The sequence below is a fragment of the Sorex fumeus genome, unplaced genomic scaffold (assembly GCF_029834395.1).
Source record: "Sorex fumeus unplaced genomic scaffold, SorFum_2.1 ptg000093l, whole genome shotgun sequence".
NCBI lineage: Eukaryota > Metazoa > Chordata > Mammalia > Eulipotyphla > Soricidae > Sorex > Sorex fumeus.
The window spans coordinates 3,620,170-3,632,778 of NW_026606150.1; the positions used below are offsets into that span (position 1 = coordinate 3,620,170).

Consider the following 12,609-nt stretch of genomic DNA (forward strand, 5'->3'; position numbering starts at 1 on the left):
AACCCCGCAGGTAGCAAGGCTGTTGCATAAACACTGAGGGTTTCTCTTTCTTTCTTTTCTCTCTCTCTCTCTCTCTCTCTCTCTCTCTCTCTCTCTCTCTCTCTCTCTCTCTCTCAGATCTCGTGCTTCTTTTTTGCTTTGTGTTGGCAAAAACCCCAGGAGGAGATGGGAGATTCTGGGAGGAGATGATTATGCTGGGTGAGTCAACCGAACTCCCCAGCTGCCGTTTTTAGTCCCCTGCTTCTCTGGAACAGGAGGCAGTTTGGGGGGATGGGAGGGCCCCGATCTGCACAGGAGGCAGGTGTGGATGGGGGGGCTTCGGGGGCATTCTGAGCAGCCAGGGTCTGGCAGTCAGCGTGTTGGTTCAAGGAGGAACAGTTGAGTGTTGAGCAGGACGTAAACATCACCTCCCGGCTTGTCACTCCTGGGTCCCACAGGCAGCCTGGCCTTGCCAGGGAGCAAAGGGGGGGGGCCGAGAGAGTGACTGTGTGCCCCGATGCTCTGGGGGGAGCCCCCCGGTGTGAAAGGAGGGGTCCAGGCTCCACCGGCTGCTCCTGTACCCTCAGTCTGAATGCCGTTGACTTTGGGGTCCACTTTCGCCCTGAGATTTGGGGCCAAGAGAGAGACCCGTGGACCTCAGCAGTCCCCGAGGAAGCTGGTTCCCGGGAGTCCATGTTCGGGTGGCTGCCACGGACGCGGCCACCAGCGTGCGGCCTGAGTCCTTCCCCCTGTGTGTGTCGGGGCTGCATGGCGGGCTCTGCCGTGGCCTGACTCACGCAGACCAGTTCCTCCCGCCTAGGGAGACGGAGGCCCCAGCCAGGGAACAGGGTGCGGGGCGAGGCGCTGCGTGTCCTCCTCTCTCCTGGCATGGGGAGGGGGCCTCGGGTTTGGTGTTTCTGTCTGCTGCCTCGTCCTTGCTGGACAGCGGGTGACTCGGGGCCACGCCCAGCGGTGCTTCGGGCTGGCTCCTGGCTTGCGCTCAGGCATTACTCGTGGCAGTTCTCGGGGGCCGTCGGGTGCTGGGGGTTGAGCGCGGGTCGGCCATATGCAGTCAGATGCCCTGCCCCGCGTACTGCTGCTCTGGCCCCCGTTGTGCTACCTTCATTCCGCCGCCTAGGGCATCAAGCGGCTGGGGGGGTGGGGGGCGCCGGCACTTGGCGTGGAGCACGTGGAAAGGGACAGAACTCCGAGTGCCGAGTGCCAGGGGGTCGGGCCCACCAGGCCTGAGTGAGCGGAGATGGACAGGCGCTCCCGGGGTGCTGTGGCCAGGCAGAGGCCTGGACCGAATAATGCTCTGGACCGAAGGATTTGAGATCGATGAGGCTCTGCTATGTGGATCCTTTCAGAGCACAGTGCCCGTGACCCTGTGCCCCCCAAGGGTGGCCCTGTGCCCTCTAAGTGTGGCCCTGTGCCCTCCGGTGTGGCTCTTCAGCACCTTCCTTGCCCACTGCGAGGTGAGCCAGGGGCCTTCCGGGCCACTTGGAGCTCACTGCCCCACCAGCGGCCGAGCGGAGCACCAGGCAAAGAGAAGGGATTTCAGAGGAGGCCCCGCACTGCACGGGGTGCTCCCCGCCAGCCCCCCACAATCCTCTCTGCCTTCTGCCTCCCCCGAGCCCTGGCTGCTTGGCAGGCTGCTCTCGGCGCTCCGGAGGAACTTGTTGGTCTCTATGGTTACAGTAACCCGGTGGTACGGGAGGAGCGGGCGCCATGTGAGACTGGTCCGTCGGCTCGGGTCTGGCCGGTCGAGTCTCCTGGTCCATCCGGGAAGGACTGACCAGGGCCGGAGAGCAGCCCCTGGGCCGGCGGGTGGGGAACCTGTCCCACGCCCGGCTCCTGGCAGGCTATCAGGAAGGAGGCACCGTGGCAGGAACTTGGCTTTCCTGAAAGGGAAGGAACCCCAGCTTCGCTGCGCTGGGACCTGCAGTCAGGCTCTTCCCCGGGACCCTGCGAACCCCTGGGATGGTCCCTGAGCTCAGGCCCTGTGGGCAACTCTGCCCCCCAGAGGTCAGCACCCAGCCGCCGCCTGGGACGTGAGAGGCCCCACAGCCTCTAGGGATGCCAGCCTCCAGCCTAGCGCCGGCCAATCTCCTTCATGCATAGGCACTCCTGAGCTGGTCTAGAAGGGCAGGTGACCGCACCCCCGCCCACGCACTGGTCAGCACTTGGCCAGGCCTCTCCTACCCGTAGTGCTCCTCGCCTTTATGGACTCTCGCCGTTGGAGCGGCAGTTGCCCGGCTCCCAGAGTGCCCCGTCAACTCCTGGGGCAGAGGAGGAGGAGGAAGGGTTAAAGAACCAGCCACGTGACTCGCCAGGCTGCCCTGCCCGGCTCTCCCAGCCTCTGTTTGAGGTCAGCGCCTGCTACCTCTGCAGAGCCAGAGCCTTGGGTCGCCTCCCCACAGATGGCACTGCGGAAGCGAGTCTCCCCCCACCCCCCCACACCACCCCCCTTACAGGGCCCTGCTAGGCCCGTTCAGACCCACCTCCACCGCCCACCCTCGGGGCTGGGGGAGAAGCCACGGACTAACCTTTGGGAGAAATGGAAGCAGTTTAAGCCCCAAAGGGGCCCGAGAGGGGTGGTGTGCTCGGAGAGGAGTGCTCGTGACCTGCTGGCCCCCTGCGGGATGAGACCGCATCCATCCTGGAGGTCCGCGGCTGGGCCGGTATGTGTGTGAGCAGGGCTCCCTGGAAGGCTGGTTTTTGGGGGGGGTGGGTGTGTGCCTGGTGTGATGAGGCCCACTGTGGGGACCTGGGCTGGGGAGACCCTAGTCTGAACTCAGGAAAAGAACACGAAGTAGGGGCAGGAAAGAGTACAGCGGGCAGGGCACTTGCCTTGCCCACAGCTGACCTGGAGGATCCCTGCTACCATATGTGGTCCCCAGGCCTGCCAGTAGTGATGTCTGAGTGCAGAGCCAGGGGTAAGACTTGAGCTTCCGTCTGAGTCCCTGAGAAAAGGCTGCAGCAGAGCCTGGGTCCCACGCGCTGGAGGGTGGTGTGTAAGGGTGCGTGCACGTGTGGTGTAAACACACACATGGGGTGGGCATGTGAGCTGTGTGTGCGTGCATTAAATTGAGGGTTAAACGTCCCATTCCCTATTAATGACACGTTTTTTGTTTGGAGCCCATAGCTTAAGGCTGGAGAGGTAGTGCAGGGATAGGATGCTTGCCTTGCATGCGGCCGACCCAAGTTCGGTCCCCACCACCCCATATCATCCCCTAAGCGCTGATTCCGGAGTGCAGAGCCAAGAGTAACTAATCCCTGAGCATCGCTGGATGGGTGATCCAAAAGCTTTTTTTTTTTCTTTTTTTGCTTTTTCAGCCACACCTGGCGATGTTTCAGGGTTACTCCTGGCGGTGCTTGGGATGCTGGGGGTCAAACCCAGGTCATATGTGTGCAAGGCAAATGCCCTCCCCACTGTCCTGTTGGACAGGGCCCATGGCACCCTCAGTCCCCCCCCCCCATAGTGTTGAAGGCATTTTGTGCATCAGTAGAGTTTGTATCGAACTCACATGAAACTGTTCTCCGTGGAGCAGTTCATTTCCTGGTTTCAGCATACACACACACACACACACACACACACACACACACACACACACCCTTCCTCTGGCCGGGGGGAGGGGGCGGTGCTGGTCTGTCTCTCCTCTCCGGGGCCACAGGTCTGATTCATGCCCTGCTCCTCCTAGCCTGGATCCAGCCCCTTCCCAGGTCCCACCTGCCACCGCAGGAGATAAGGGCTTTATGACGGGCCTGTCTGGAGGCTCCTTCCGCCCGCCCGGTCCCAGCTGTTACCCAGCCGAGCACCTTGGGGAGGGTGGGGCAGCCCACTTCCGGGGAGGGGGAGGGGAGGGAGGAGGAAGTTGGCTCAGAACCCGCCTCTTGCTCTCCCTGGCTCTCGCCCTCTGGTTCCTCCTGCCTCTGCCCTCCACCTGGCTCCCGCCGAGGTGCCCCTGCCGGGACCACTCCTGGTGAGGGGGAGGCCGCCTGCCCCGCGAGACCCCCGGGAAGCGTGGGGCCTGGTCCCCGGCGCACTCCTGGCCGGGCCCGCTGCGTGCTCGTGGCGGGCGGTTTCGGTTGCGACACCGTGCAGGTTCCCAGGCAGGAGCGGCTCCAGCTGGGCCGGCGCTGCGCTGTCCTCGAGGAGGTGGTGGAAGGCGCCGCGTGAGGGAGTGAGGGCGGCAGCGGCGCCGCAGGCCCCCGCCCTGGGCCCGGCTCCCGCTCGCTCGGCCTCTGCACTTTGCCCTCGCCGCCTGCCTGCCGGGCTCTGCCGTGGGGCTGTGCTGAATGGAAGTCGCCGGCAGCCCCGGCCCCCTTCTCCTGCCGGGTACGTTTCCCCTCCGCGGGCTCGGGAGTCGCCCACTCCCCTCTCCTCCCGCCCACCCCCAGGGCAGCACCCGCAGAGTCTTGCCCGAGCGGGCCAGGGACCAGCCAGGGACAAGGAAGTGGGGTTCGGGGGCATCGGGTGGCCCCGGCGGGGAAGGGAAGAGGGGCAGAGGGGCAGGTAGCAGGGGCGGGTCCGAGCCGGAGGGAGAGGCCGCGGGGGCAGGTCGGGGCCCGCGAGGGGACACGGGGCCCCGCTTCCTTCCCTTCTCTGCTGCTTGGGGCCCGCCAGCGGGGTGCAAGTGCCCCGCAGCGAGAGCCTTTCCAGGGGCGAGCTGTTGGGGCAGGGTGGGGGGACAGCGCCCTGCCCGCCTGAGTCAGCGCCGTCTTCCTGGCGAGCCTGGCAGCGGGCCTGGCCGGGCCCAGCGATCTGCCCGGAGGAACAGTGGCACCCGGGCCCTCTCCCAGCTCGGTGCTCGACCCTGTTCACCCGTGCTCCCCTCACGTCTGCGTCTGGCCGGGCAGGAGGGCCCACGGCCCACCTTGGTCCGTGACTTCTGGGTCCTGGGGCCGGGGGGTGGGGGGAGGTCTCCTTTCAGCAGGCTGGGGGCCCCTCCCTGGGGTGTGGTGGAGCCAGAGCTTTGTAAAGGTCTGGTGTCCCGTCTCTGCCCAGCTGGCGGCCCCAGGGGCAGCGAACCCTCTGCACCTGCTCTTGGTGGGATCTGGGCCCGGTCAGAGCCGCAGAGAGGCCTGGGTCTAGGTGACTTCCTGCCCGGCGCCTCTCCTCGGCCCCTCTCGCTCGCCAGCCGGGGAGACCCGTGCAGAGGAGAGAGGAGTGTGTCCGTCCTGGGCATCCCCCCACTGTGTGAGCCTCGAGCTGCCCTGCCCCAGCGGACTGTGCTGACCGCGGACTTGGGCCATGGCGCTCAGGTGTGGACCTTGGAGGGCCAGCGGCTCCTCCCTGAGTGCTGCGGGACATGGGGAGTGGGTGGCCAGCCTGGCTCGCCCCAGACCCCCTCTGCAGGGCCTCCTCCCCACTTGGCAGCGGTTTCATCCCCCTCTTGAGGATGCGCTGACAGCCCTAGAATATGTGCTCAAAGGCTGAGGTGGGGTTCGTGTGATTCTGGCGTGCGTGAGACTGCTTCCACCGTGCCAGGGAGACAGCCACACTCTGCGCCGCCCCCCCCCCCCAACCCATTTCTCAGTTGTGACAGTGACCCCGGGCTTCGGATGCTTGCCAGGACCATGCTCTCTGCTAGGTTTCGCGTGGGCTTGGTTCCGAGATGGAGCTTCTGGGCGTTGGCGTCGGGGCCAGCCGCAAGCTCTCCCCGGACTGAAGCCTGGAACAGGCCTCACTGCCCTGTGGGGCTGGGCACCGGGGTCGAGGCCGCCGCATCCAGTCCCAGGGCTGAAGGCCCAGCTCGGGACAGGCTGGCAGCCACAAGCTCCTGCATCCTGCCAGGTGTTTCGGGTTTCGGGGACACACCCACTGGGACTCAGGGCTTACGCCTGGGTCTGCTCTCCGGAATCACTCCCGGTGGGTGCTTGGGGAAGATTAGGGGATGCTGGTGATCGAACCCGGGTCAGCCACGTGTAAGACAAACGCCCTTCCCGCTGTGCTGTCGCTCCGGCCCCACTGCCAGAAGTTCAAGGTGGCCCAGCCCCCTTCCCACCTCAGGTGCCTGGCGAGAGAACCCTCCCCGGCCGGGCGGGGCTTCATCTGACTCCCATGGCACGGGACCCCAGGGGGTTGGGCGCTCTTCCAAGACGGGGGTGGGGGGCTTTCCCAGTCCCACCCACTTGTGTTTTGTTTTGTTTTGGGGCCACACCCGGTGTTGCTTGGGGAGCCCTGGGTGCACTCCACCCGTGTGCTGTCTCCTCGGCCCCTCTTACCCGCGCCCTAAGGCACGTGGTGTCCTCCCCACGCGGGCGCCCGGGGCTGTGACGGTGCCTCCCAGACAGGTGTGTGTGGGGGGGCAGAGTGGAAACGCTGAAGCCAAGGAACTGGGCGAGGGGGTCTTGGGCTCCCTAGACCAGCAGGATGTGAACCCAGACCCTGCAGGCCCCACTCTCTTCCTGCCCCTGCCCATGGTGAAGGTCTTGAGGGAGATGCCAGGGCACGGTCCAGACAAGGCTGAGACCAGACTCCTCTGGCTCCCCCCAGGCCATTTGATTGTCACATTGTCTCATTCACTCCCCCACAGCACCACCAAGTGTGGTCCCCAAACTAACAACTGAAAAAGTAAAGTAACAAAGTCAGTGAAGTGGCTTTCAGTGACCCCTCAGCCCTGGGAATCCCTGGGACTCCGTGGCCAGCTTCATTGAGTGTTTAACCACCGCAGAGCGAAGCCCGGTGGGGTGTGGGGCCAGAGCCGTAGCACCGCGGGGAGGGCAGGACGCTGGCTTTGCGTGCAGCCGACCCGGGTTCGATCCCCAGCATCCCATAGTGCCTCCAGAGCACCGCCAGGAGTGATTCCTGAATGCAGAGCCAGGACAAAGCCCTGAGCATTGCCGGGTGTGATCCCACCCCCATCCCCCCAAAAAAGAAAGAAGCCCTACACCCCAGCCCCCTTGCACTGTCTGGCCTTTCAGTCTCTTTCCATTGCTCCATTTGCTTGTTCTGGGTGACTTGGAGAAGCCGAACCACCCGCCCTGTGTCCTTCTTCGTGGTTCTCCCGTTCTCCGACCCCTGCCCCAGGCCTGCCGCCCGCCCTCAGCCCTCGCGCCAGCCTGACCCCCAGCCACCTCTCCAGGCCCGCCCCTGCCATCGCGTCTGGCTGCGCCCGATTCCTTCGCGCGCAGCTTGGTTCCCCAACAGCTCCGTCCTCCGCGGGCAGCCGCTGTGCAGGTCCCACCAGGTGGCTCGAGCGAAGACGGGGTCTGGGCGAACAGGGAAGGGTGGTTCCCCAAGTTTGGGGAATCCCCACTGCTGTTCCTCCTGGCTGGACCTCCTGAGGTCTGAGGTCGCCCTCTGCGGACTGTCTGTTGTTGGAGGCATGTCCCGCAGGTCTGCAGCACCCCCCCCTTTTTTTTAAAAAAAAAAAAAAACTTTTTTTTTTTCCCCTGTTTTTCCATGTGAGTGACTTACACAGCATTGCCAGTGCTGGGGCTTCCTGCGTACAGAGTCCCAACGCCAGACTCCCACCAGAGGGTCCATTGCCCGCCCCTCCTGTCTCCATCCCCCCTTCACCCCCAGCCCTCCACATCCCACTTGGCTTCTGTTGCTTTTGGCCTTTTGTTTTCCCGTCACTGTGCTGCTTCCCGCTCACCTGTGAGGGGTCGGTCGGTGTCTGTCTCCTCCTGGCCGACTCAGCCCCCTTTGTCGCCGCCTGGTCTGTTCCCTGTGGAGCTCAGGACGCACTCAGACTCCACCCGCGGGTCCTCAAGGGTCTGGGCTGTGAGGGGCCGTCCTGTCTCGCAGAGCCCCCTCCCCCGAGAGGCCCCCCCGGCCCACACTGGGGGTGCGGAGCCCTTGGGGTCATGCTCACGTTCCTGTCCTGTTGCACCTCGCTCCCACCGGAAGGGCCCTGCCAGGGTGGGCGCTTGTATCACCGAATGCCCCCCCCAGCATCCCATCTCGGGGGGCCTCTTCTCCTCTTCCCTGCCTGTAGGCTCTCTGCCTGCCTTGTGCGACCCCCATCCTTACCCCGGCTGCCCCCTCACCCCCCAGCCTCTTTGGCGCCCCGGAGGGGGCTGGGGGAGGGGGGAGGGGCGCGAAGGGGGCAGTGCCTGATGACGGTGCCCGTTCCCGCCACAGCCCGCCCTGGCACACCTCGACGCCAAGCCCAGCAGTAAGTCCAACATGCTGCGGGCCCGCAACTCGGCCCCCTCGGCCGACGAGCAGCCCCACATCGGCAACTACCGGCTCCTCAAGACCATCGGCAAGGGCAACTTTGCCAAGGTGAAGCTGGCCCGGCACATCCTAACGGGGAAAGAGGTGAGCAAGTGCCGGGGGCGGGGGGGGGGGGTGGTGGCGAGACTGGCCTGTGCGGGGTCTGCTTGGGGTCTGCTCAGCTGACACGGAGGTGCCGGGGGGCTCTTGTGTCGTGCTCAGGTGGCTGTGAAGATCATCGACAAGACACAGCTGAACTCCTCCAGCCTCCAGAAGGTGAGCGCCGGCCTGCCCCCTCCTCCCTGGGAGCTCCCAGCTGGCAGCTGTCCGCCTCGCACCCCCCTGGGACCCCTGGTCTAGCTCTGTGGCCTCAGGCTCTCCTGGGTCCCCAGTGTGGATGCCCGGGCTGCCTCTGTCACCCACTTTCTGTGTCAGGCAGGATCCTTGTGCGAGGGATCCCCTTCTTGCGAGCGCAGACACTCCCTCCAGGTCAGAGTGGTCTTGTGTCTGTCCCACCGCCGCTGCAGGCAACATGGACATGTGCCCACCCCCTCCTCCCCGCCAGAGTCACACGGACAAGGGTGACCGAGGTTTCTGAGCTGCAGGGGCACCCTCCTGGCAGGCCGTGACCTCAGCAATGGGGCACTGCTGCAGGGACTGAACGGAGGTGTCCGCGGGCAGGGGCCAGCCTGGCTGTCGCTGCCCTCCCCAGAGTTCCAGCCACTTTCCGAGCCCTCCTGGTCCCGGGCATCCCGGTTCAGGTTTTCTGACCTTGAACAACCCAGCGCCCCAGCTCGTGGCTGCCGGCGTCTTTCTATTCACGAGCACGTTGTGTTGCTCGAGTTAGCAGAAGGCCTCGCCTCCTGCCCACAGATCAGCCCCAGGGAGGGGGGAGCTCGGGTTGCAGGGGCCCACCTAGAAGTTGAGGTGCTCCGACATGACTCACCGACGGCCAGAACCACAGTGTTCCCCTACTTTTCCTGACCACTGACATCCCTGCCCCCTCCTGGTATCCCCTCAAGGCCCCCGGTTTGAAGGGGGCAGCTTTCCAGAAAGAAAGGAAGAGGAGGAGCTGGAGCAATAGCACAGTGGTTAGGGTGTTTGCCTTGCATGTGGCCGACTCGGGTTTGATCCCCAGCATCCCATCTGGTCCCCTGAGCACCGCCAGGGGTAATTCCTGAGCGCAGAGCCAGGAGTAACACCTGTGCATCGCCGGGTGTGACCCAAAAAGCAATAAAAAGAAAAAGGAAGAGACAGTGGGGACTGCCCAGAGCCATGGCAGAAGCGCCTGCCCAGACTCTTCAGGGCCCTTCCTGACATCTGCCCCCAGAGTGAGCCTTGACAAGCACCAACGCACCAACCCCTTGAGGGGTTCAGCCGGGCCCGGCACCAGGTGCCAGTGCTGGGACCCGGGGCCACACCCGCATGGTGGGTGCTCAGCCACTGCACCTGGTCCCGGTGTCTCTAGTGGCCTCCCTAGTTCTGTCTCCAGACCCCCCCCTCCCCCAGGGCCCCGTCCCGTCCTGTGCCCTCCCCCACCCCCCTCAGAGAAACGGGAACCAGCAAAGCCAAGCCTGGTTCTCTGTGGGAGCGGCGAGGCCTGTTACCGAAACCCACCTCCACTCCTCTGGCCCCCGCAGAGGGGATGGGGTTCATTTCTGTCATCTTTCTTTCTGGAAATACAGGCTTTGGAGGCCCTGATTTTGTTTCACAAAGAGAGCGTGAGTGTGTGGAGGTGGATTTGATTAAAATTGGCATCAGCTATATATAGGAGTGGCATCTTCTGCCACCACCCAGAGGCCCATGAGGAAAGGGCTCCCCACTCGTGCCGAGCCCTCCAACTCTGTAGATCAGGAGCCCCCCTTGGAAAAAGCCCCCCAGCGGCACACCTGTGCTCCCCCCCCCCCAACACACACATACACACCAGGCCCAAGTATGGTGGATTTTGTCTCTGAACTTAGAAAAAGCCCCCAGTGGCACACCTGTGCCCCCCCCCAACACACACACACACACACACCAGGCCCGAGTATGGTGGGTTTTGTCTCTGAACTGCTTGAAGCAACGCAGGTTCTGAATATTCATGTAGTTGGGCTCCCAGTCCCCCCACCAAACCCACCTGCTGTTTGGGGGCAGAACTGACTGCAGCGCGCTTGTGGCAGGCGTCCCTGGGGAGCGCTCCCCCAGAACGGGGTCCATCTGGGGGGGCCCTGCGGAGCAGGCACCACCCCTGCTGTTTCGTTTTCCAGCTCTTCCGCGAAGTGAGGATAATGAAGGTTTTGAATCATCCCAACATCGGTGAGAATCCGCGTCCTCCCTCCCGCTGCCCTCATGCCCGCAGGGGGGAGTGGCCGCGGGCTGCCCCTGCGGTTGGGGGGGGCGGGATGTGAAAGGGGGGACCCTCGATCCCTGTTCGATCCGGGGCTTGGCCGTTTCTCTTGCAGTTAAATTATTCGAAGTGATCGAGACGGAGAAGACGCTCTACCTTGTGATGGAGTACGCGAGTGGAGGTACCCCCCCAACCCCACCCCGCTTCCTGTGTCCCCCACCCCGCCGTGGCAAGCACTGACCCAGACCATGCCCCCTCCCTGCAGGAGAGGTGTTCGATTACCTGGTAGCTCATGGCAGGATGAAAGAAAAGGAGGCTCGGGCCAAATTCCGCCAGGTGGGTGAGATTTGGGGGTGGGGGCTGCCACTCTGCCTGTTGGGGGTTGGCGTGGCAGGGGTGCTGCTGGTCTGCTGTGTGCGGCCTTTGACAAGCACTTGGGGCTTCTCTAGGGCTCAGCAGGAGCAGCCCCGGGGGCGCCCAGGGGCCGGGGCTAAGCCTTGCTCCTTCTTTCCAGATAGTGTCTGCCGTGCAGTACTGCCACCAGAAGTTCATCGTGCACCGAGACTTGAAGGTGAGAGCGGGGGCTACGGCATGGCGGTCCTCTCGAGTTCTCTGGAGAGGCGGGGGAAGCCCCTCCGGATTCTACCCTGAGTGGCGAGCACTTCCGGGCTGCCCAGCACGGCCCCCAGAGGGGTGCCCACTTAGCTCGGTTCTCTCCCTGGGGTGCGACCCCCAGGCCCTCATGGGTTCCACGAGGTTCCACGAGGTGTGATGAGAAGCTTTATGCCCCCCAAGTGGCTTTGAGCCCTCAGCATCCTCGCAGTAGCCTGGTGACTGTCCCCAGCCTGACCTGGTTGCAGTGACCCCCAGCCCGCCCTGCCGGATAGCCAGAAGTCCAAAGCGGAAAGTGGCCTTCTCTGCGTCCCCAGCCCCCAGCTCCTTCCTGCCCAGTGCTGGGGCTGGGCCTGCTGCTGCCCCTGACTTCCTGCTTTTGCTTGGGAGCCACACCTGGTGATGCTCAGGGGCTACTCCTGGCAGAGCACAGGGGCCCATGTGCGGTGCCAGAATCGAAGCTGGCCCGGCCTCGTGCAAGGCCGAAGCGCCCTCCCCGCTGTCCTGTCGCTCCAGCCCCTGACAGTTCCCTTCTGACCTCCCAGGCAGAAAACCTGCTCTTGGATGCTGACATGAACATCAAGATAGCAGACTTTGGCTTCAGCAACGAATTCACCTTCGGGAACAAGCTGGATACCTTCTGTGGCAGCCCCCCGTACGCCGCCCCGGAGCTCTTCCAGGGCAAAAAGTATGACGGCCCCGAGGTGGACGTGTGGAGCCTGGGCGTGATCCTGTACACCCTGGTCAGCGGGTCCCTGCCGTTCGATGGACAGAACCTCAAGGTGGAGTGGAGTGTGGGCTCACATCCTTGCCCCTCCTCCACCCTCAGCCTCTGACGTCAGCCTGACCTCTGACCCTTGCTACCTGTCTCCGTTTTTCTCTCACGCCCGAGCCTCCAAGGGGAGCTGGCTGCAGGCCGCGGCAGTTGGAGGGCCTTCTGCACCCCGAGTAGTCAGCGGGGTGTTTTCTTGAGAGGGGATAAAATGCGCGTGTCTGCCGCTCAGGATGGCAGGCCTGGGTGGCCAGGCGGAGCGCACAGGGCACTGGACTTCGCGGCTTCTCCGGGGGAAGTGCCTTGTTCTGGGCCTGCTCGCAGCCTTCCGGATGTCGGCTTCTCCCCCGAGCCAGGAATCATTGCCCTTTCCCTCCTCCAGGAGCTGCGGGAGCGGGTGCTGAGGGGGAAATACCGCATTCCGTTCTACATGTCCACAGACTGTGAAAACCTGCTGAAGAAATTTCTCATTCTCAATCCCAGCAAGAGAGGCACTTTAGAGGTGAGCAGCCCGAGCCCTGCTGGCTGGAGGAAGGCCCGGGATGCCGAGGACACGGCCACGCTGAGTCCGCTTCCTCTCCACCCCCCTCCCCTCTGCCCCCCAGCAAATCATGAAAGACCGATGGATGAACGTGGGTCACGAAGATGACGAGTTAAAGCCTTATGTGGAGCCACTCCCCGACTATAAGGACCCCCGGCGGACAGGTGAGGCTGTGCTGGCCAGCATGAGGACCCGGTCGAGCCCTGGGGGGC

General features: G+C 64.1%; 1 protein-coding gene across 3 annotated transcripts in view; it reads left to right on the top strand.

Moving 5' to 3' along the window:
* The window catches only part of MARK2 (microtubule affinity regulating kinase 2), a 54,829-nt gene that overhangs the window by 35,775 nt on the left and 6,445 nt on the right, over positions 1-12,609 (top strand). For all 3 annotated transcript variants that reach the window (XM_056131705.1, XM_056131703.1, XM_056131704.1), the window contains exons 2-10: positions 8,072-8,251; positions 8,369-8,422; positions 10,393-10,441; positions 10,588-10,653; positions 10,738-10,808; positions 10,987-11,043; positions 11,630-11,866; positions 12,239-12,358; positions 12,462-12,561. In XM_056131705.1, coding sequence (XP_055987680.1) covers positions 8,072-8,251; positions 8,369-8,422; positions 10,393-10,441; positions 10,588-10,653; positions 10,738-10,808; positions 10,987-11,043; positions 11,630-11,866; positions 12,239-12,358; positions 12,462-12,561 — 934 coding nt within the window. The remainder of the gene's footprint in view (positions 1-8,071; positions 8,252-8,368; positions 8,423-10,392; positions 10,442-10,587; positions 10,654-10,737; positions 10,809-10,986; positions 11,044-11,629; positions 11,867-12,238; positions 12,359-12,461; positions 12,562-12,609) is intronic.